Source organism: Coregonus clupeaformis, chromosome 7, assembly GCF_020615455.1.
Source record: "Coregonus clupeaformis isolate EN_2021a chromosome 7, ASM2061545v1, whole genome shotgun sequence".
NCBI classification, from domain to species: Eukaryota; Metazoa; Chordata; class Actinopteri; order Salmoniformes; family Salmonidae; genus Coregonus; species Coregonus clupeaformis.
In genome coordinates, this window is record NC_059198.1 from 10381960 (window position 1) to 10404228 (window position 22269).

Consider the following 22269-nt stretch of genomic DNA (forward strand, 5'->3'; position numbering starts at 1 on the left):
GAGATTGCATGGCGGTGTGCTCGATTTTATACACTTGTCAGCAACGGGTGTGGCCTAAATAGCCGAATCCCCTAATTTGAAGGGGTGTCCACATACTTTTGTATATATAGTTGTGATAATTGCGTTGTTTGTTCTATAACTTGTTAGTTCATATGCCTTGCGACCGTGATATATGCCTAAGGCCGAGACAATAAGAAGACACAGTGGCAGAATAAATTCAACCACACCTTTGTTTCATCACAAAAACCAGAGAGCAACCTCTGTCCGTTAAAGTCCACAAAGCATTTTGCATGTAACAAACAGTTACATGACCTACAGCATGGTGAAGAAAGTTCATGTTTCCGACATTTTTGGACTACTAAACAACTATTGATTTAGAAACACGGAGAGTTACTGCAAGTCACAATGAAAACAGGAGCTGTCTCCACTATTTCAGCACCATTTCAACTTCAACATTTCAACACCATCAAATCACCTATGCTTAGTCTAATACAGGGACAACTAAAATATACCAAAAACTATTTAGTCCAATCAATTTAAGTTAAATATGATGTGGCTGTCCATATGGTTCTGATTTGTGTGTGTGTTTGTGCATTCATTCCTACTTGTAGAGAAACGCCAATGCCATCCTCCTCTCTTTAAAGTTGACGAAACGGTCTATGACTCTGTCATACAGTACACACGTGTATTTTTTGTTGCCCTAGGCTACCTGGCTAAAATGCTTGCTCGCTAGACTAACTAACTTCCTTTCATGGGCAACGTCAGCTAGTTAATATTAGCCTTCTACATCTAGCTACAACTTACATATTGAACTTCCATCCTCTCAGTCCAGGGGCACAATGTATTTTATGATTGGATCAGAATCGCTGTTATAATCATTGGCCAGTACCTCGAATTTAGTAAAACCACAAGTTCAAATCCCTATCTCCATCCATTGCTAATTTAGGAAAGGGACAATTTTAGCTAGCTAGCCACCGGAGGACAACAACACAATGAGATGCAACAATTGAAGTTGTTTCAATCAATGACATATTTCTCTGTGATATCCATACTGGCTTCCCTTGACACTATCCTAGAATGCACTCGCTACAGTCCCGAAACGTCCCACAGTGTGGCACACACAGCACACACATAGCACTTTGGTGCCTCGGTCGGCTGAGAGGATAAATTCTGCAGCATAGCGCCGTTACAATTTACAATGGCTGCAGCTTTGTCCCGTGCTCTCAAATTGCCTGGTAAGAGACGCGTTGCAATTGTTTGGGAAATAGATATAAGGGTTGATTAGGTGAAAGGGATGTTGTGTAGTCTTTGTACCAGTCGTGTCTTGTCTCAATGTTGTTTTGGTGTCATTCTGTTAGCTCACATGAGCTAGCTAGAACAGCCAGCCAGCTGTAGCTAATGTCGATTGCAATAACACAAAACAATTGTTTTATTTGTTTAATGACAGTCCAGAATTGAGAGGTGAAATACGACACTTATTCTCAATGTTTGATATTTCTTTTATTTTCAAGCTTTAATAGAAAAGCATCATTGCATCATTCACAATCCTATGTGGCGCACTAGCTAGCTACTGTACAGTACAGTAAGGTGCCACATCAAAGTCGCTTGATTGCTCAGTGCTCACTTTCATAATAATGTTATAACGGATTTAGCTACTTGCTTAAATCTCGTGTTCAACAAATAACTACAAGTACGGCCATGTAATGGGGGTTATTCATTTAACTTGTCAATCATTGTCATGCCAAACAATGAGCAATAGAGTCGGCAAAAATAAACAGATCTGGGACCAGGGTAGGACATAATTAATATGGCGTTAAAATAAACAATATTTGAGTAACTTCCCTGTCCTTTTGGGCTGCCTATCGTTCTATCAGGCACCGCATGCTCTATCAGATCATTCTAGTTTTCACCTGGGCCTTGTTTCCCAAACAGATCCGTAGACCCCTTTCCTGCAGTCAAATGACCAAATCGAGCTCTAGTGGCCTCGGGTGGAATGTTATTACTATTTTTCAGAATATCATAATTCATCAATATAATAAAAAAATTTAAGTTCCCGAAAATCCGGTGTTTCTATGTTTTGTTATATTTCAGTCTTCTGTGATGTATATCAAGTGTAATATTGTGATGCAAACACAAAATGTAATACATTTCAACTCTATATCTGACATGGTGTGTGAGGTGTATACTTCTGTTTCAATTTAGATTTGTTTAAGACTACCAAGAAACACTCTGTGTGACCCTGATTTAGCCCACTGCAGTAAAAGGTTAACCGTGTGTATCTTTGTGTGTGTGTCCCTCACAGGGAAGAAGGGCTCGGAGCTTGGAGAGTATGACCCCCTCACTCAGGCCGACAGTGAGGACGAGAGCGAGGAGGACGACCTGGTCCTCAACTATCCCCGCAATGGCCTGGGGAGGGGCAACTGCATGGGCGCAGGTACCTCAGAGCTGAGAGGGAGCAGAACAGGGAGGCTCGTAGAGGATGAAGAGGAGGCGGAGGAGAAAGAGGAGGACGACGATGAGTGGAGAGAACGGCTCCCGGGAAAAAAGAGGCAGGAGAGAGAGGAGAAGGGCATGCAGTACTGGAGCCAGAGGGAGACAAACAGGGATGGGGGAGTAGAGGGGGAAGGGGGGCTTGGGGCCTCTGGTGGTCCTGGATTGGGTGTCAGTGCCAGTGCTGACCCGGACGGGAAGAAGGCTAAGGTGAGGGGAGCCATCCGGGCTGCGTTTTTCCTGGTGCCTCTGGTCTGTGCCATGCTGGTGGTGCTGCTGTGTGCCTTTTTGGTGCCTTGTCAGCAGGGGGAACTGGACAAACGGCCGCAGTGGGAGAAAAAGCTGGGTGATCATGTGGGAGGTGAGTGAGGAGTCTAATGTATAAACAATACACATGAAAACAGACTACAGTTTACCCGCATGTTGCTGGTTGCTGATACCAATACAACTCTCTCTCACACCAGAGAAAGAGAAAACTACAGGTTAGGTCAGACTGGTCAGACTCTGAGTAGACTAGTGCTTTAGATTAAGATAAGCACACAGTCAACATTACCATAAAGTCAACTGTATAAGAAAGCAGTTGAGAACACAAAACTCAGATTTAGCTGACTTTTTGCCAGGGGGTGGATATTACACAGTCTGGATTACTATGATTACACATTACCGTGATAATTATAATAGCATGTTAGCAAAGCAACCGCAGGTATAGTTTAGTAAATAGTAGTTACAAACCGTTGCTGTCTGTAACAGTGTTTTTCTTTTGCTTCAGGTGTTACCCCACCTCCTCTTGCACTGTGGGATGTCGACAATGACTCAGTTGAGGATGTGCTAATAGGAGTCACTCAAAAGAGCAACAATACCCATCTCTCCAGTTCTGTGGGGAACAACAAAGGTATCAATGGAAACAACAAACAGCCTCACTACTGTTATTTTATTGTTGCTCTTTAATTATTTGTTATTTTTCTATTTTTCTAAAAAAAAAATTTACTTATCTTTTTTTTACTTAACACTTATTTTTCTTAAAACTGCATTGTTGGTTAAGTATGCAGTTCACTGTAAGGTCTACACCTGTTGTATTCAGCGCATGTGACAAATACAATTTGATTTGATTTGAAATCAGAACCATATTTGAGATTCTTCAAAGTAGCCACCCTTTGCCTTGATGACAGCTTTGCACACTCTTGGCATTCTCTCAACCAGCTTCACCTGGAATGCTTTTCCAACAGTCTTGAAGGAGTTCCCACATATGCTGAGCACTTGTTGGCTGCATTTCCTTCACTTTGCTGTCCGACTCATCCCAAACAATCTCAATTGATTTGATTTGAAATCAGAACCATGGACAGCCACATCATATTTAACTTAAATTGATTGGACTAAATTGTTTTTGGTATATTTTAGTTGTCCCTGTATTAGACTAAGCATAGGTGATTTGATGGTGTTGAAATGTTGAAGTTGAAATGGTGCTGAAATAGTGGAGACAGCTCCTGTTTTCATTGTGACTTGCAGTAACTCTCCGTGTTTCTAAATCAATAGTTGTTTAGTAGTCCAAAAATGGCAAAAACATGAACTTTCTTCACCATGCTGTAGGTCATGTAACTGTTTGTTACATGCAATATGCTTTGTGGACTTTACCGGACAGAGGTTGCTCTCCGGTTTTGTGATGAAACAAAGGTGTGATTGAATTTATTCTGCCACTGTGTCTTCTTATTGTCTCGGCCTTAGGCCTATATATCACGGTCGCAAGGCATATGAAGTAACAGGTTATAGAACAAACAACAATTATCACAACGCATACACTATATACAGTACCAGTCAAAAGTTTGGACACACCTACTCATTTCATAGTTTTTCTTTATTTTTACTATTTTCTACATTGTAGAATAATAGTGAAGACATCAAAACTATGAAATAACACATATGGAATCATGTAGTAACCCAAAAAGTGTTAAACAAATCCAAATATATTTGAGATTCTTCAAAGAAGCCACCCTTTGCCTTGATGACAGCTTTGCACAAATGACTAAAATGTCTGCTAAATGACTAAAATGTAAAATTTCATAGTTTTGATGTCTTCACTATTATTCTACAATGTAGAAATAGTACAAATAAAGAAAAACCCTTGAATGAGTAGGTGTTCTAAAACTTTTTACCGGTAGTGTATTTTCAACCCTAATTTTTAGGTGTTATTCTCTCTAAAGCCCACCTCCTCCCCCTGTACAATATACACCATCAAAATCTATCAGTGATTATGTCATATTAATCTCCATATCTAATCCTGCTAGCCCCAGTAAACTTCTGAGAACACACAATGAACCCCACCCACCTATACCCCCTTCTCTATCTCCCTCGCTGTCTCTACCAGAGTACAGTGTGGTGGCCCTATCTGCATTCAGTGGTGAGGTGCTATGGAAGAGGGTCCTCAGGGAACCTGTGGAGTCCATCCAGTGTGGGCTGCAGTACGAAGCCCACCCATCACCAATGCCAGCAGGGGGCGCTGCCCTCAGAGCCTTCCCCAACAGCGCTATTTCCCTATCTGGCCAGAGAGACAGGGCTAGCGGCCCCGTGTGTCTGCTCATCAGTTCTGCACACCTCACCGCTGTCAACGGCACCACAGGTCAGACAACAACCACAGAAAATCCTGACTTTTAATGGTTCCGTTTCACAGCTACAAGCATGAACATTTTAGCAGTTGATGTGTAGATTTATTAATAATGTGTTGTAGTTAATAGATTTATGTTCAGTAAGGAGTAACCTATTGTATTTTCCTCCTCAGGGAAGAAGCTGTGGTCGGTAGCCCCAGGAGAGATCCAGTCCCAGGCAGTCTCCCTGCCAGATCTCCAAGGCGACACTGTTCCTGACTTGCTGATTGCCACTTTACCTTCTGACCAGGTATGACAATCTCTGGCTTGGCACCTATACATATTTATGGCTGTAATAAGACAATTGTTACTATATAAATCATATTATTATTACAATATAGACCATACTCCCAAATCGTCAGAGTCACTGTGTTAACAACACTAATTTTCCAGTCAGTCTAGAATGCTCCTATCAAACTGTCTTGAACTTATTTTCAGGTGTCTGACCTCTCACTGCTCCTGCTGTCTGGGCTGACTGGAGATCTGCTTGGACATCCCATGACCTTTAACCTCACGACCTTTAATGTCTCTGGCAAGCTGATTGGTCCCCTGTTTCATGAGACACAACTGGGGGCATACTACATTCTGTTTGGACTAGGTAAGGGATTCATTTTATATCAAGCACAGTGACTTTGAAAAAATATGTTTCCCGTTTGAAATGACTAAATGTCTGATAATGTATCTGCTATACTAACTCAGGCACTGTAGAGGCTGTATCCCTGGGAGATATTTACACTTGGGCTACTGGAAAAACACCCATATCCCCTGGCCTAAGACTGAAGGACCCCGGCTGGGAGAAGCTTAGGAAAACCAACTCCTCCTCCCTCATACACATCTCCAGGTAAGGCTGAGAAAGTGCTAGGTTACACAATTACAAAAGAGTGCCTGTTTGAAGGACTAACAGCACCCATTCATCTTTGACTTTCTCTGTCCAGTGGAACTGAGCAAGTGGAGTTCTTGGTCTCCCTAGTGGCTGGCTTGTGTAACAACCACAACAGCTTGGACTCAATCTTCAACCTCAACTCCAGCCGCAGTGACTTGGTGCTGGTGTGTGGCAAGCTCTCCAGCAAGCTGTCTGTGCTGAGAGAGAAGGACGCACACACCAAGTGGACTCTTACCTCCTCAGCCATACACAGGTAGGACATATAGTTATGGTCACTATGATATATGGAGAAGTTTATCATTAGGGTGTATATGACTAAAGCATCAAAGTGATAGCTTCAGGTTTTATTGTCATGTGCACAAGTACAGTGAAATGCCTTTCTTGCCAGCTCTTTTCCCAACAATACAGTAATCAATATCAATATCAATATATACAACTATAAAGTAAAGTAATACCCTATAACAGTGGTTTTCAAACCTCTCCTCGGGGACCCCCAGAAGTTTCACAATTTAATTGTAGCCCTGAACTAGCTCAACTACTTTACCTAATCAAGGGCTTGGTAATTAGTTGACCAGTTGAATGGAACAACTGGGGATCCCCGAGGAGAGGTACAGTTGAAGTCGGAAATTTACATACACCTTAGCTAAATACATTTAAACTCAGCTTTTCACAATTACTGACATTTAATCCTAGTAAAAAGTCCCTGTCTTAGGTCAGTTAGGATCACAACTTTATTTTAAGAATGTGAAATGTCAGAATAATAGCAGCTTTTATTTCTTTCATCAAATTCCCAGTGTGTCAGAAGTTTACATACACTCAATTAGTATTTGGTAGCATTGCCTTTAAATTGTTTAACTTCGGTCAAACATTTCGGGTAGCCTTCCACAAGCTTCCCACAATAAGTTGGGTGAATATTGGCCCATTCCTCCTGACAAAGCTGGTGTAACTGAGTCAGGTTTGTAGGCCTCCTTGCTCGCACACACCTTTTCAGTTCTGCCCACAAATGTTCTATAGGATTGAGGTCAGGGCTTTGTGATGGCCACTCCAATACCTTGACTTTGTTGTCCTTAAGCCATTTTGCCACAACTTTGGAAGTATGCTTGGGGTCATTGTCCATTTGGAAGACCCATTTGCGACCAAGCTTTAACTTCCTGACTGATGTCATGAGATGTTGCTTCAATATATCCACATAATTTTCCTTCCTCATGACGCCATCTATTTTGTGAAGTGCACCAGTCCCTCCTGCAGCAAACCCCCGTGCTTCACGGTTGGGATGGTGTTCTTCGGCTTGCAAGTCCCCCCTTTTTCCTCCAAACATAACGAAGTTCATTATGTCCAAACAGTTCTATTTTTGTTTCATCAGACCAGAGGACATTTCTCCAAAAAGTACGATCTTTGTCCCATGTGCAGTTGCAAACCGTAGTCTGGCTTTTTTATGACGGTTTTGGAGCAGTGGCTTCTTCCTTGCTGAGCGGCCATTCAGGTTATGTTGATATAGGACTCGTTTTACTGTGGATATAGATACTTTTGTACTTGTTTCCTCCAGCATCTTCACAAGGTCCTTTGCTGTTGTTCTGGGATTGATTTGCACTTTTCGCACCAAAGTACGTTCATCTCTAGGAGACAGAACGCGTCTCCTTCCTGAGCGGTATGACGGCTGCGTGGTCCCATGGTGTTTATAGTTGCGTACTATTGTTTGTACAGATGAACGTGGTACCTTCAGGCATTTGGAAATTGCTCCCAAGGATGAACCAGACTTGTGGAGGTCTACAATTCTTTTTCTGAGGTCTTGGCTGATTTCTTTTGATTTTCCCATGATGTCAAGCAAAGAGGCAATGAGTTTGAAGGTAGGCCTTGAAATACATCCACAGGTACAACTCCAATTGACTCAAATTATGTCAATTAGCCTATCAGAAGTTTCTAAAGCCATGACATCATTTCCTGGAATTTTCCAAGCTGTTTAAAGGCAGTCAACTTAGTGTATGTAAACTTCTGACCCACTGGAATTGTGATACAGTGAATTATAAGTGAAATAATCTGTCTGTAAACAATTGTTGGAAAAATTACTTGTGTCATGCACAAAGTAGATGTCCTAACCGACTTGCCAAAACTATAGTTTGTTAACAAGACATTTGTGGAGTGGTTGAAAAACAAGTTTTAATGACTCCAACCTAAGTGTATGTAAACTTCCGACTTCAACTGTATGTAAACACCTGCCCTATAAAGTTATAGAGCTAAAATAAACTGAATAATGTATTATTGTCTCAGTCGTCCAGCACCAGGCCAATTCAACGATGATGGAATCCCAGATCTCCTCATACAGAAGTCTGGGGCCCCTAGAATGAGAAAAGTATAATCTCCTTCTACAAACACTTACAACTATAGCTATTATACTTCTCAGACAGTGATACATATTTACAAAGATTACCATCCATCTCTCTATGATCTCAGGTTCAGGTGGTTGATGGAGCCAGTGGGCGTAGTCTATGGGAGACAGAGTTTATTTGTCCACGCCTTGACCTGGAAGGTACCTCAATCATGACAACATCTGGTCAATCAGCTTTCCTTTTCTGGGCCGGTGACCCTCTCAGACCACCGAAGAACCTCACCAAGACAACTGTGAGTCCCTTGTTGAATCCTTCCTTATAAGGAGCAGGAATACATTTTCTATGAGAGAAAGTGTTATGATGGTTCATCCTTGAGTGGTATAGGCACGAGGGTTGGAGTCAATTCCAATTTAATTTGAAATTCCAATTAAATTCTTGAATTCACGCATGAAGTGGAGAATGTACCCTAGACCCACTTCAATTTGCTTACCGCCCCAATAGATCCACAGACGATGCAATTGCATTCACACTGCACACTGCCCTATCCCATCTGGACAAGAGGAATACCTATGTAAGAATGCTGTTCATTGACTATAGCTCAGCATTCAACACCATAGTACCCTCCAAGCTCATCATTAAGCTCGAGGCCCTGGGTCTGAACTCCGCCCTGTGCAACTGGGTCCTGGACTTCCTGACGGGCCGCCCCCAGGTGGTGAAGGTAGGAAACAACATCTCCACTTCGCTGATCCTCAACACTGGGGCCTCACAAGGGTGCGTGCTCAGCCCCCTCCTGTACTCCCTGTTCACCCATGACTGCGTGGCCAAGCACGCCTCCAACTCAATCATCAAGTTTGCAGACGACACAACAGTAGTAGGCTTGATTACCAACAATGACGAGACCGCCTACAGGGAGGAGGTGAGGGCTCTCGGAGTGTGGTGTCAGGAAAATAACCTCTCACTCAACGTCAACAAAACAAAGGAGATGATTGTGGACTTCAGGAAACAGCAGAGGGTGCACCCCCCTATCCACATTGACGGGACCGCAGTGGAGAAGGTGGAAAGCTTCAAGTTCCATGGCGTACACATCACCGACAAATTGAAATGGTCCACCCACGCAGACAGTGTGGTGAAGAAGGCGCAACAGAGCCTCTTCAACCTCAGGAGGCTGAAGAAATGTGGCTTATCACCTAAAACCCTCACAAACTTTTACAGATGCACAATTGAGAGCATCCTGTCGGGCTGTATCACCACCTGGTACGGCAACTGCACCGCCCACAACCGCAGGGCTCTCCAGAGGGTGGTGCGGTCTGCCGAATGCATTACCGGGGGCAAACTACCCGCCCTCCAAGACACATACAGCACCCGATGTCACAGGAAGGCCAAAAAGATCATCAAGGATATCAACCACCCGAGCCACTGCCTGTTCACCCCGCTATCATCCAGAAGGCGAGGTCAGTACAGGTGCATCAAAGCTGGGACAGAGAGAATGAAAAACAGCTTCTAGGACATCAGACTGTTAAATAGCCATCACTAGCACATTAGAGGCTGCTGCTGCCTATTGAAATCACTGGCCACTTTAAGAAATGGAACACTAGTCACTTTAATAATGTTTACATATCTTGCACTACTCATCTCATATGTATATACTGCATTCTATTCTATAATATTCTTCTGTATCTTAGTCCATGCCGCTCTGTCATTGCTTGTCCATATACAGTGGGGAGAACAAGTATTTGATACACTGCCGATTTTGCAGGTTTTCCTACTTACAAAGCATGTAGAGGTCTGTATCCAGAAAATCACATTGTATGATTTTTAAGTAATTAATTTGCATTTTATTGCATGACATAAGTATTTGATACATCAGAAAAGCAGAACTTAATATTTGGTACAGAAACCTTTGTTTACAATTACAGAGATCATATGTTTCCTGTAGGTCTTGACCAGGTTTGCACACACTGCAGCAGGGATTTTGGCCCACTCCTCCATACAGACCTTCTCCAGATCCTTCAGGTTTCGGGGCTGTCGCTGGGCAATACGGACTTTCAGCTCCCTCCAAAGATTTTCTATTGGGTTCAGGTCTGGAGACTGGCTAGGCCACTCCAGGACCTTGAGATGCTTCTTACGGAGCCACTCCTTAGTTGCCCTGGCTGTGTGTTTGGTCGTTGTCATGCTGGAAGACCCAGCCACGACCCATCTTCAATGCTCTTACTGAGGGAAGGAGGTTGTTGGCCAAGATCTCGCGATACATGGCCCCATCCATCCTCCCCTCAATACGGTGCAGTCGTCCTGTCCCCTTTGCAGAAAAGCATCCCCAAAGAATTATGTTTCCACCTCCATGCTTCACGGTTGGGATGGTGTTCTTGGGGTTGTACTGATCCTTCTTCTTCCTCCAAACACGGCGAGTGGAGTTTAGACCAAAAAGCTCTATTTTTGTCTCATCAGACCACATGACCTTCTCCCATTCCTCCTCTGGATCATCCAGATGGTCATTGGCAAACTTCAGACGGGCCTGGACATGCGCTGGCTTGAGCAGGGGGACCTTGCGTGCGCTGCAGGATTTTAATCCATGACGGCGTAGTGTGTTACTAATGGTTTTCTTTGAGACTGTGGTCCCAGCTCTCTTCAGGTCATTGACCAGGTCCTGCCGTGTAGTTTTGGGCTGATCCCTCACCTTCCTCATGATCATTGATGCCCCACGAGGTGAGATCTTGCATGGAGCCCCAGACCGAGGGTGATTGACCGTCATCTTGAACTTCTTCCATTTTCTAATAATTGCGCCAACAGTTATTGCCTTCTCACCAAGCTGCTTGCCTATTGTCCTGTAGCCCATCCCAGCCTTGTGCAGGTCTACAATTTTATCCCTGATGTCCTTACACAGCTCTCTGGTCTTGGCCATTGTAGAGAGGTTGGAGTCTGTTTGATTGAGTGTGTGGACAGGTGTCTTTTATACAGGTAACAAGTTCAAACAGGTGCAGTTAATACAGCTAATGAGTGGAGAACAGGAGGGCTTCTTAAAGAAAAACAGGTCTGTGAGAGCCGGAATTCTTACTGGTTGGTAGGTGATCAAATACTTATGTCATGCAATAAAATGCAAATTAATTACTTAAAAATCATACAATGTGATTTTCTGGATTTTTGTTTTAGATTCCGTCTCTCACAGTTGAAGTGTACCTATGATAAAAATTACAGACCTCTACATGCTTTGTAAGTAGGAAAACCTGCAAAATCGGCAGTGTATCAAATACTCACTGTATGTATATATTCTTAAATCCCATTCCTTACTTTTTGTGTGTATTGGGTACAGTGAGGGAAAAAGTATTTGATCCCCTGCTGATTTTGTAAGTTTGCCCACTGACAAAGACATGATCAGTCTATAATTTTAATGGTAGGTTTATTTGAACAGTGAGAGACAGAATAACAACAAAAAATCCAGAAAAAACGCATGTCAAAAAATGTTATGAATTGATTTGCATTTTAATGAGGGAAATAAGTATTTGACCCCTCTGCAAAACATGACTTAGTACTTGGTGGCAAAAGCCCTTGTTGGCAATCACAGAGGTCAAACGTTTCTTGTAGTTGGCCACCAGGTTTGCACACATCTCAGGAGGGATTTTGTCCCACTCCTCTTTGCAGATCTTCTCCAAGTCATTAAGGATTCGATGCTGACGTTTGGCAACTCGAACCTTCAGCTCCCTCCACAGATTTTCTATGGGATTAAGGTCTGGAGACTGGCTAGGCCACTCCAGGACCTTAATGTGCTTCTTCTTGAGCCACTCCTTTGTTGCCTTGGCCGTGTGTTTTGGGTCATTGTCATGCTGGAATACCCATCCACGACCCATTTTCAATGCCCTGGCTGAGGGAAGAAGATTCTCACCCAAGATTTGACGGTACATGGCCCCGTCCATCGTCCCTTTGATGCGGTAAAGTTGTCCTGTCCCCTTAGCAGAAAAACACCCCCAAAGCATAATGTTTCCACCTCCATGTTTGACGGTGGGGATGGTGTTCTTGGGGTCATAGGCAGCATTCCTCCTCCTCCAAACACGGCGAGTTGAGTTGATGCAGAAGAGCTCGATTTTGGTCTCATCTGACCACAACACTTTCACTCAGTTCTCCTCTGAATCATTCAGATGTTCATTGGCAAACTTCAGACGGGCCTGTATATGTGCTTTCATGAGCAGGGGGACCTTGCGGGCGCTGCAGGATTTCAGTCCTTCACGGCGTAGTGTGTTACCAATTGTTTTCTTGGTGACTATGGTCCCAGCTGCCTTGAGATCATTGACAAGATCCTCCTGTGTAGTTCTGGGCTGATTCCTCACCGTTCTCATGATCATTGCAACTCCATGAGGTGAGATCTTGCATGGAGCCCCAGGCTGAGGGAGATTGACAGTTCTTTTGTGTTTCTTCCATTTGCGAATAATCGCACCAACTGTTGTCACCTTCTCATCCAGCTGCTTGGCGATGGTCTTGTAGCCCATTCCAGCCTTGTGTAGGTCTACAATCTTGTCCCTGACATCCTTAGAGAGCTCTTTGGTCTTGGCCATGGTGGAGAGTTTGGAATCTGATTGATTGATTGCTTCTGTGGACAGGTGTCTTTTATACAGGTAACAAACTGAGATTAGGAGCACTCCCTTTAAGAGTGTGCTCCTAATCTCAGCTCGTTACCTGTATAAAAGACACCTGGGAGTCAGAAATCTTTCTGATTGAGAGGGGGTCAAATATTTATTTCCCTCATTAAAATGCAAATCAATTTATAACATTTTTGATATGTGTTTTTCAGGATTTTTTTGTTGTTATTCTGTCTCTCACTGTTCAAATAAACCTACCATTAAAATGATAGACGGATCATTTCTTTGTCAGTGGGCAAACGTACAAAATCAGCAGGGGATCAAATACTTTTTTCCCTCACTGTATATGTTGTGTAATTGTTAGATATTACTGCACTGTCGGAGCTAGAAGCATAAGCATTTCGCTACACCCGCTATAACATCTGCTAAACACGTGTATGTGACAAATAACATTTGATTTGATTTGATGTACGTTGAATTCAATTCGAATTTCAACAATCTTCAAGTTATGGAATTGGAATTGAAATTGTAAAAACATTTGTATTTTAATATTTGTACATTTCCAAGTTAATGGAATGAATGCAATTAGTATTGAAACATGTACTGCAGGATATGTTTTAAATCATTTAAACTTGTATTTCTGTATGTCCAGTATAGCTAGGCTGTCTGAATATTTATATGATCAGCCTGAAAGCCTGAGAGAATTGAATTTCGAAATGGAATTTGTGGAATTGTTAGGGATAATATTAAATTGGGAATTAAATTCTTGGAATTTACCTAACATTGTAGTTGAGAGGAATTGAATTATCTCTGAATTCAAAGATTGACCTTAGTCATCCACATCACCAACGAACTATCATGGTCCAAACACACCAAGACAGTCATGAAGAGGGCACGACAACACCTTTTCCCCCTCAGGAGACTGAAAAGATTTGGCATGGGTCCCCAGATCGTCAAAAGGTTATACAGCTGCACCATCTGACCGGTTGCATCACCGCCTGGTATGGCAACTGCTCGGCATCTGACCGTAAGGCGCTACAGAGGGTAGTGCGTACGGCCCAGTACATCACTGGGGCCAAGCTTCCTGCCATCCAGGTCCTATATACTAGGCGGTGTCAGAGGAAAGGTCAAAAAACGGTCAAAGACTCCAGTCACCCAAGTCATAGACTGTTCTCTCTGCTACCGCACGGCAAGCGGTACCGGAGAGCCAAGTCTAGGACCAAAATGATCCTTAACAGGTTCTACCCCCAAGCCATAAGACTGTTGAACAATTAATCAAATGGCCACCCGGACTATTTACATTGACACCCCCCCCCATTTGTTTTTACACTGCTGTTACCCGCTGTCTATTATCTACAGTGAGGGAAAAAAGTATTTGATCCCCTGCTGATTTTGTACGTTTGCCCACTGACAAAGAAATTATCAGTCTATAATTTTAATGGTAGGTTTATTTGAACAGTGAGAGTCAAAATAACAACAAAAAAATCCAGAAAAACGCATGTCAAAAATGTTATGAATTGATTTGCATTTTAATGAGGGAAATAAGTATTTGACCCCTCTGCAAAACATGACTTAGTACTTGGTGGCAAAACCCTTGTTAGCAATCACAGAGGTCAGACGTTTATTGTAGTTGGCCACCAGGTTTGCACACATCTCAGGAGGGATTTTGTCCCACTCCTCTTTGCAGATCTTCTCCAAGTCATTAAGGTTTCGAGCCTGACGTTTGGCAATTCGAACCTTCAGCTCCCTCCACAGATTATCTATGGGATTATGGTCTGGAGACTGGCTAGGCCACTCCAGGACCTTAATGTGCTTCTTCTTGAGCCACTCCTTTGTTGCCTTGGCTGTGTGTTTTGGGTCATTGTCATGCTGGAATACCCATCCACGACCCATTTTCAATGCCCTGGCTGAGGGAAGGAGGTTCTCACCCAAGATTTGACGGTACATGGCCCCGTCCATCGTCCCTTTGATGCGGTGAAGTTGTCCTGTCCCCTTAGCAGAAAAACACCCCCAAAGCATAATGTTTCCACCTCCATGTTTGATGGTGGGGATGGTGTTCTTGGGGTCATAGGCAGCATTCCTCCTCCTCCAAACACGGCGAGTTGAGTTGATGCCAAAGAGCTCCATTTTGGTCTCATCTGACCACAACACTTTCACCCAGTTCTCCTCTGAATCATTCAGATGTTCACTGGCAAACTTCAGACGGGCGTGTATATGTGCTTTCTTGAGCAGGGGGACCTTGCGCCGCTGCAGGATTTCAGTCCTTCACGGCGTAGTGTGTTACCAATTGTTTTCTTGGTGACTATGGTCCCAGCTGCCTTGAGATCATTGATAAGATCCTCCCGTGTAGTTCTGGGCTGATTCCTCACCGTTCTCATGATCATTGCAACTCCACGAGGTGAGATCTTGCATGGAGCCCCAGGCCGAGGGAGATTGACAGGTCTTTTGTGTTTCTTCCATTTGCGAATAATCGCACCAACTGTTGTCACCTTCTCACCAAGCTGCTTGGCGATGGTCTTGTAGCCCATTCCAGCCTTGTGTAGGTCTACAATCTTATCCCTGACATCCTTGGAGAACTCTTTGGTCTTGGCCATGGTGGAGAGTTTGGAATCTGATTGATTGATTGCTTCTGTGGACAGGTGTCTTTTATACTTTAAGAGTGTGCTCCTAATCTCAGCTCGTTACCTGTATAAAAGACACCTGGAAGCCAGAAATCTTTCTGATTGAGAGGGGGTCAAATACTTATTTCCCTCATTAAAATGCAAATCAATTTATAACATTTTTGACATGGGTTTTTCTGGATTTTGTTGTTGTTATTCTGTCTCTCACTGTTCAAATAAACCTACCATTAAAATGATAGACTGATAATTTCTTTGTCAGTGGGCAAATGTACAAAATCAGCAGGGGATCAAATACTTTTTTCCCTCACTGTATGTATAGTCACTTTACCCCTACCTACATGTACAAATTACCCCCGCACATTGACTCGGTATATAGCCTCGTTATTGTTGTTTTATTGTGTTACTTTTTATTATTTTTTACTTTAGTTTATTTGGTCAATATTTTCTTAACTCTTTCTTGAACTTTATTGTTGGTTAAGTGCTTGTAAGAAAGCATTTCACGGTAAGGTCTACACCTGTTGTATTCGGCGCATGTCAAATCATACAACAGGTGTAGACCTTACAGTGAAATGCTTTCTTATAAGCCCTTAACCAACAATGCAGTTTTTAGAAAAAAAGTGTTAAGTAAAAAATAATAAGTAAAAAAAGAAAAACAAATATTAAAGAGCAGCAGTAAAATAACAGTAGGGAGGCTATATACAGGGGGTACCGGTACAGAGTCAATGTGCGGGGGCACTGGTTAGTCCAGGTAATTGAGGTAATATACTCCAAAAAGTTTTGGGACACTGTAAAGTCCATGGAGAATAAGATCACCTCCTCCCAGCTGCCCACTGCACTGAGGCTAGGAAACACTGTCACTACCGATAAATCTACGATAATCGAAAATGTCAACAAGCATTTTGCTACGGCTGGCCATGCTTTCCACCTGGCTACCCCATACCCCTGGCTACCCCTACCCCGGCCACCAGCTCTGCACCCTCCGCTGCAAATTGCCCATCCCCCCCGCTTCTCCTTCACCCAAATTCAGATAGCTGATGTTCTGAAAGAGCTGCAAAATCTGGACCCCTAGCTGGGCCCTTTCTTTCTAAAATTAGCCACCGAAATTGTCGCAACCCCTATCACCAGCTTGTTCAACCTCTCTTTCTTATCGTCTGAGATCCCCAGAGATTGGAAAGCTGCCGCGGTCATCCCCCTCTTCAAAGGGGGTGACACTCTAGATCCAAACTGTTACAGACCTATATCCATCCTGCCCTGCCTTTCGAAAGTATTTGAAAGCCAAGTTAACAAACCGATCACCGACCATTTAGAATCCCACTGTACCTTCTCCGCTATGCAATCCGGTTTCCGAGCTGGTCATGGGTGCACCTCAGCCACGCTCAATGTCCTAAACGATAAAATAACCGCAATCGATAAAAGACTGCGCAGCCGTCTTCATTGACCTGGCCAAGGCTTTTGACTGTATCACCGCATTCTTATTGGCAGACTAAATAGCCTTGGTTTCTCAAATGACTGCCTCGCCTGGTTCACCAACTACTTCTCAGATAGAGTTCAACGTGTCAAATCGGAGGGCCTGTTGTCTGGACCTCTGGAAGTCTCTATGGGGGTGCCACAAGGTTCAATTCTCGGGCCGACTCTATTCTCTGTGTATATCAATGATGTCGCTCTTGCTGCTGGTGACCCTCAGATCCACCTCTACGCAGACGACACCATTTTGTATACATCTGGCCCTTCATTGGACACTGTGTTAACAAACCTCCAAACGAGCTTCAATGCCATACAACACTCCTTCCGTGGCCTCCAACGGCTCTTAAATGCTAGTAAAACCAAATGCATGCTCTTCAATCGAATGCTGCTTGCACCCGCCTGCCCGACTAGAATCACTACTCTCGGCGGCTCTGACTTAGAATATGTGGACAACTACAAATACCTAGGTGTCTGGTTAGACTGTAAACTCTCATTCCAGACTCACATTAAGCATCTCCAATCCAAAGTTAAATCTAGAATCGGCTTCCTATTTCACAACAAAGCCTCCTTCACTCATGCTGCTAAACATGCCCTCGTAAAACGGACTATCCTACCGATCCTTGACTTCGGCGATGTCATTTACAAAATAGCTTCCAACACTCTACTCAGCAAATTGGATGTAGTCTATCACAGTGCCATCCGTTTTGTCACCAAAGCCCCATATACTACCCACAATTGTGACCTGTACGCTCTCGTTGGCTGGCCCTCACTACATATTCGTTGCCAAACCCACTGGCTCCAGGTCATCTATGAATCCCTTCTAGGCAAATCCCTGCCTTATCTTAGCTCATTGGTCACCATAGCAACACACACCCGTAGTATGCGTTCCAGCAGGTATATCTCACTGGTCATCCCCAAAGCCAACACCTCCTTTGGTCGCCATTCCTTCCAGTTCTCTGCTGCAAATGACTGGAACGAACTGCAAAAATCTCTGAAGCTGGAGACTTATCTCCCTCACTATCTTTAAGCATCAGTTGTCAGAGCAGCTTACCGATCACTGCACCTGTAATTAGCCCACCCAACTACCTCATCCCCATATTGTTATTTACATTGTTATTTATTTTGCTAATTTGCACCCCAGTATCTCTATTTGCACATCATCTTCTGCACATCTATCACTCCAGTGTTAATACTAAATTATAATTGTAATTATTTTGCACTATGGCCTATTTATTGCCTTACCTCCATAACTTACTACATTTGCATACACTGTATGTAGATTTTCTATTGTGTTATTGACTGTACATTTTGTTTATTCCATATGTAACTCTGTGTTGTTGTTGTTTTTTCCGCACTGCTTTGCTTTATCTTGGCCAGGTCGCAGTTGTAAATGAGAACTTGTTCTCAACTGGCTTACCTGGTTAAATAAAGGTTAAATAAATAAATAAATAAAACATCTACATCTTGGTAGAGTTAAAGTGACTATGCATAGATAATAAACAGAGAGTAGCAGCAGCGTAAAAGAGGGGGTGGGATGGGGGGGACAATGCAAATAGTCCGGGTAGCCATGATTAGCTGTTCAGGAGTCTTATGGCTTGGGGGTAGAAGCTGTTAAGAAGCCTTTTGGACCTAGACTTGACTAAGGTGGCTGGAGTCTTTGACAATTTTTAGGGCCTTCCTCTGACACTGCCTGGTATAGAGGTCCTGGATGGCAGGAAGCTTGGCCCCAGTGATGTAACAGGCCGTACGCACTACCCTCTGTAGTGCCTTGCGGTCGGAGGCCAAGAAGTTGCCATACCAGGCGGTGATGCAACCAGTCAGGATGCTCTCGATGGTGCAGCTGTATAACATTTTGAGGATCTGAGGACCCATGCCAAATCGTTTCAGTCTCCTGAGGGGGAATAGGCTTTGTCGTGCCCTCTTCACGACTGTCTTGGTGTGTTTGGACCATGATAGTTTGTTGGTGATGTGGACACCAAGGAACTTGAAGCTCACAACCTGTTCAACTACAGCCCCGTCGATGAGAATGGGGGCGTGCTCAGTCCTCTTTTTTCCCCTGTAGTCCACAATCATCTCCTTTGTCTTGATCACGTTGAGGGAGAGGTTGTTATGTGACAAATAAAGTTTGATTTGATTTGATTTAGCAAACGCTTTGGATAAATGACTAAAATGGAATTTGAATGGAATTTAATTTAATTTACAGGGAGAGAGAATTTAGTTAGAATTCAATAGGGGAATTAACCCCAACCCTGCTGCCAGAATGTTAACAGTAGTCATTGTTCAGGTTGGCAGTGGGAAGATTGAAAGTCCATTTGGGTGTCTCCTGTAATTTGTGGAATTAACCCCAACCCTGATTGGCACAAATATGTAATCCTTTACCTATCGTACTATGGAGATCAGTAGTTGAAATGTATTTTAACAGGTGTCACCAGTGGCGGCTCCAGCCATGCCAGTCATCCGAAAGCTCTTCATGCTGCATCCTACATATCCCACAATCCTGCTGGAGCTCGCCAGCACCACAGACACCATACTTACTGCTGCAGGTGATGCGTGCTGTGCTGTATTTATTATTTTATAATTGTGCATATGATTATGGCTGTTGTTAGTAGTACTGCTGATCAACTGTTTCTCCCCTATTCTCTGTCATAGTGAGTTACCAGGAGCCGCAGAAGGATGCCTCCTACATTACTGTTTCCTCCCGGCCTACCTCTGGCCTGGGGCCTGGGTCTCGGGTGGTGAAGAGCATGAGCCTCAGAGCAGCAATCACTGCTGGACAGATTGTGAGGCTGGGAGAGAGCAGCACCGCCAGGGGACCAGTCAGTAATGGAGTATTTGAGATAAACAAGTTCTTCAGGCGTCTCACCTTCAAACAGCATTAGGTAAAAAGGGGAGGGAACATAGCTAAGTATGTCCAGAATATGCTTTATATGACATGTTGTTTGTGGCGTCTGTGTAGTTTTGGATGACGAAACACATCATTTTGTTTTCCTGTGTAGAGAGGAGTTACCACTTGCTGGTTGTACATGATCAGAGATAAACCACTGGCGGGACCAAACCTGTGGAAACACCATGACACACACCAAGTGAAGGAGACTCATGGAGATTTATCTCAAGCTGTTTACATTTCCACTTTTGTCCAAAGTACGATTTTATTTTCCATTATTACCCATCTCACTTGCTGAAAAATATTTATTTTGCTGTAGTGTTATTATATGTGTATATATTATGAGTTTAATTATGTATTTATGACCAGTCCTTTTTATTGAATATTGAATTTAATATATCAATTACTATTTACCTTGTTTGGGGTGTATGGAAATCAAAATATGTAAATAAGTACATAGAGGAAACTTCTGGAGATCAAGCACAATGATTTGAAAGGTAGGGGTGTAGGTGTAAGGTGTCCATTGGCACAATCGGAACCTCACTCGTTTAGTATATTTTTTATCTACAGAATGAGAGGCAATTACCCAGTTTATTCCTCCAAATACGTTCATTCCCCTCTCACATGTACTTTTTGAATTAGGCAATTGAGGTCTGTGTTCAAGCAGAATTACCCAGTTATGTAAAGGGGGTCTGTACATATTTTTGCTGTAGTGGAGAATGGGGTATGTTGAGCCATTTTTTACATTCAGCATCACTAGATCAAGGGAAATACAGTTTTCTTTCCAACATTTATATCTACATATGTTTCAGGATGTTGTGTATCCCTGGAAATAATCAGATTTCATGTAAACATTATTTTTTTTTGAAAAAAGCTCATAAAAAAAAAGAAGTGATTTCTTGGCACAACTTACCCTGGGTATGCATAGGGACAGGGTGAATTGAGCATAGGGACAGGGTGAATTGAGCATAGGGACAGGGTAAGTTGAGCATAGGGACAGGGTAAGTTGAGCATAGGGACAGGGTAAGTTGAGCATAGGGACAGGGTAAGTTGAGCATAGGGACAGGGTAAGTTGAGCATAGGGACAGGGTAAGTTGAGCATAGGGACAGGGTAAGTTGAGCATAGGGACAGGGTAAGTTGACATAGGGACAGGGTGAGTTGAGCATAGGGACAGGGTAAGTTGAGCATAGGGACAGGGTAAGTTGAGCATAGGGACAGGGTAAGTTGAGCATAGGGACAGGGTAAGTTGAGCATAGGGACAGGGTAAGTTGAGCATAGGGACAGGGTAAATTGAGCATAGGGACAGGGTAAGTTGAGCATAGGGACAGGGTAAGTTGAGCATAGGGACAGGGTAAGTTGAGCATAGGGACAGGGTAAGTTGAGCATAGGGACAGGGTAAGTTGAGCATAGGGACAGGGTAAGTTGAGCACAGGGACAGGGTAAGTTGATCTGCCTTGAGGTAATAATAATAATAATAATATGCCATTTAGCAGACGCTTTTATCCAAAGCGACTTACAGTCATGCGTGCATACATTTTTGTGTATGGGTGGTCCCGGGGATCGAACCCACTACCTTGGCGTTACAAGCGCCGTGCTCTACCAGCTGAGCTACAGAGGACCATAGGTAAGTGTGTGATGGTGTCCTGTGACAGTGGGTGATGGTGCTGGCAGGTCAAAGTTTAATTCATGGAATGGGGGTGTGGTATATTGTATATCTGAAATGTATGCCAACATTCAGATATAGATCTCTTTATTCACTATCACTAACCCTTCCATTTCTTGACCAGTTGTCAGGGACAGGGATGTTGTTTCGATGTGCTAATTCATAGGCAAGTTCTCTGCATGAGGCTACTAAGCCCATGAAACTGGTCTGTGAGATTCTTATTATGTTTAGCAAGCTCAGACTCCATGTCATCAGATAAGACCTTGTGTGCCTCTGCTACTTGTCACATTATTCATTTTGTTGTATGGTTTCCTAGAAACAAGGGGTGGCTCAACTAACCCAAATACTCAACTTACCCCACTCTCCCCTAAAGTATTTTTTGATATGCTACTGAAAGGTTTACATTTCTCTAATCAATAACTATTGTAGTGATGATACATTATTGCTGAGGGCCATGTATGGTAACTGTGCATTTTATTGCTATTGGTACTTGCAAATATTGCTCACATACTGGAAAACATTTACAGATCACAGCAATAAATAAATGTACTGCTGCAATTCTTGCTGCTACAAATGTAGTGTTTTGTACAGCTGTACTACGGATTCAGCTCCGTTCACAATAAATTATCATAAAAACACTGTTTGTTAATTAATCATGAGAAATTGAGAATATTTAATATTCGAGTAAAAGGAGGGCTCAGGGGCGGTGCTTGGGTGCATCCAAAATTA

At 43.2% G+C, this 22269-nt stretch overlaps 1 protein-coding gene across 1 annotated transcript; it reads left to right on the plus strand.

Moving 5' to 3' along the window:
* The first annotated feature begins 1123 nt into the window (after positions 1 to 1123).
* On the plus strand, positions 1124 to 20916 carry LOC121569003 (protein FAM234B-like). Its single transcript, XM_041879578.2, has 13 exons — positions 1124 to 1235; positions 2303 to 2851; positions 3260 to 3382; positions 4853 to 5104; positions 5264 to 5379; positions 5568 to 5727; positions 5829 to 5970; positions 6065 to 6265; positions 8281 to 8362; positions 8464 to 8631; positions 19415 to 19535; positions 19642 to 19871; positions 19989 to 20916. Exons 1-12 carry the CDS (start codon positions 1199 to 1201, stop codon positions 19869 to 19871), a joined length of 2181 nt encoding a protein of 726 aa, XP_041735512.2. The 5' UTR covers positions 1124 to 1198; the 3' UTR covers positions 19989 to 20916.
* The last annotated feature ends 1353 nt before the right edge of the window (positions 20917 to 22269 follow it).

Bases quoted from the DNA above. Each gene is read 5' to 3' on its own strand.
- LOC121569003 (XM_041879578.2), top strand. From the start codon at position 1,199: ATGGCTGCAGCTTTGTCCCGTGCTCTCAAATTGCCTG. The intron at 2,852-3,259 runs GTGAGTGAGGAG...CTTTTGCTTCAG, and splicing joins GCTGGGTGATCATGTGGGAG to GTGTTACCCCACCTCCTCTT. The intron at 5,105-5,263 runs GTCAGACAACAA...TTTCCTCCTCAG, and splicing joins CGCTGTCAACGGCACCACAG to GGAAGAAGCTGTGGTCGGTA.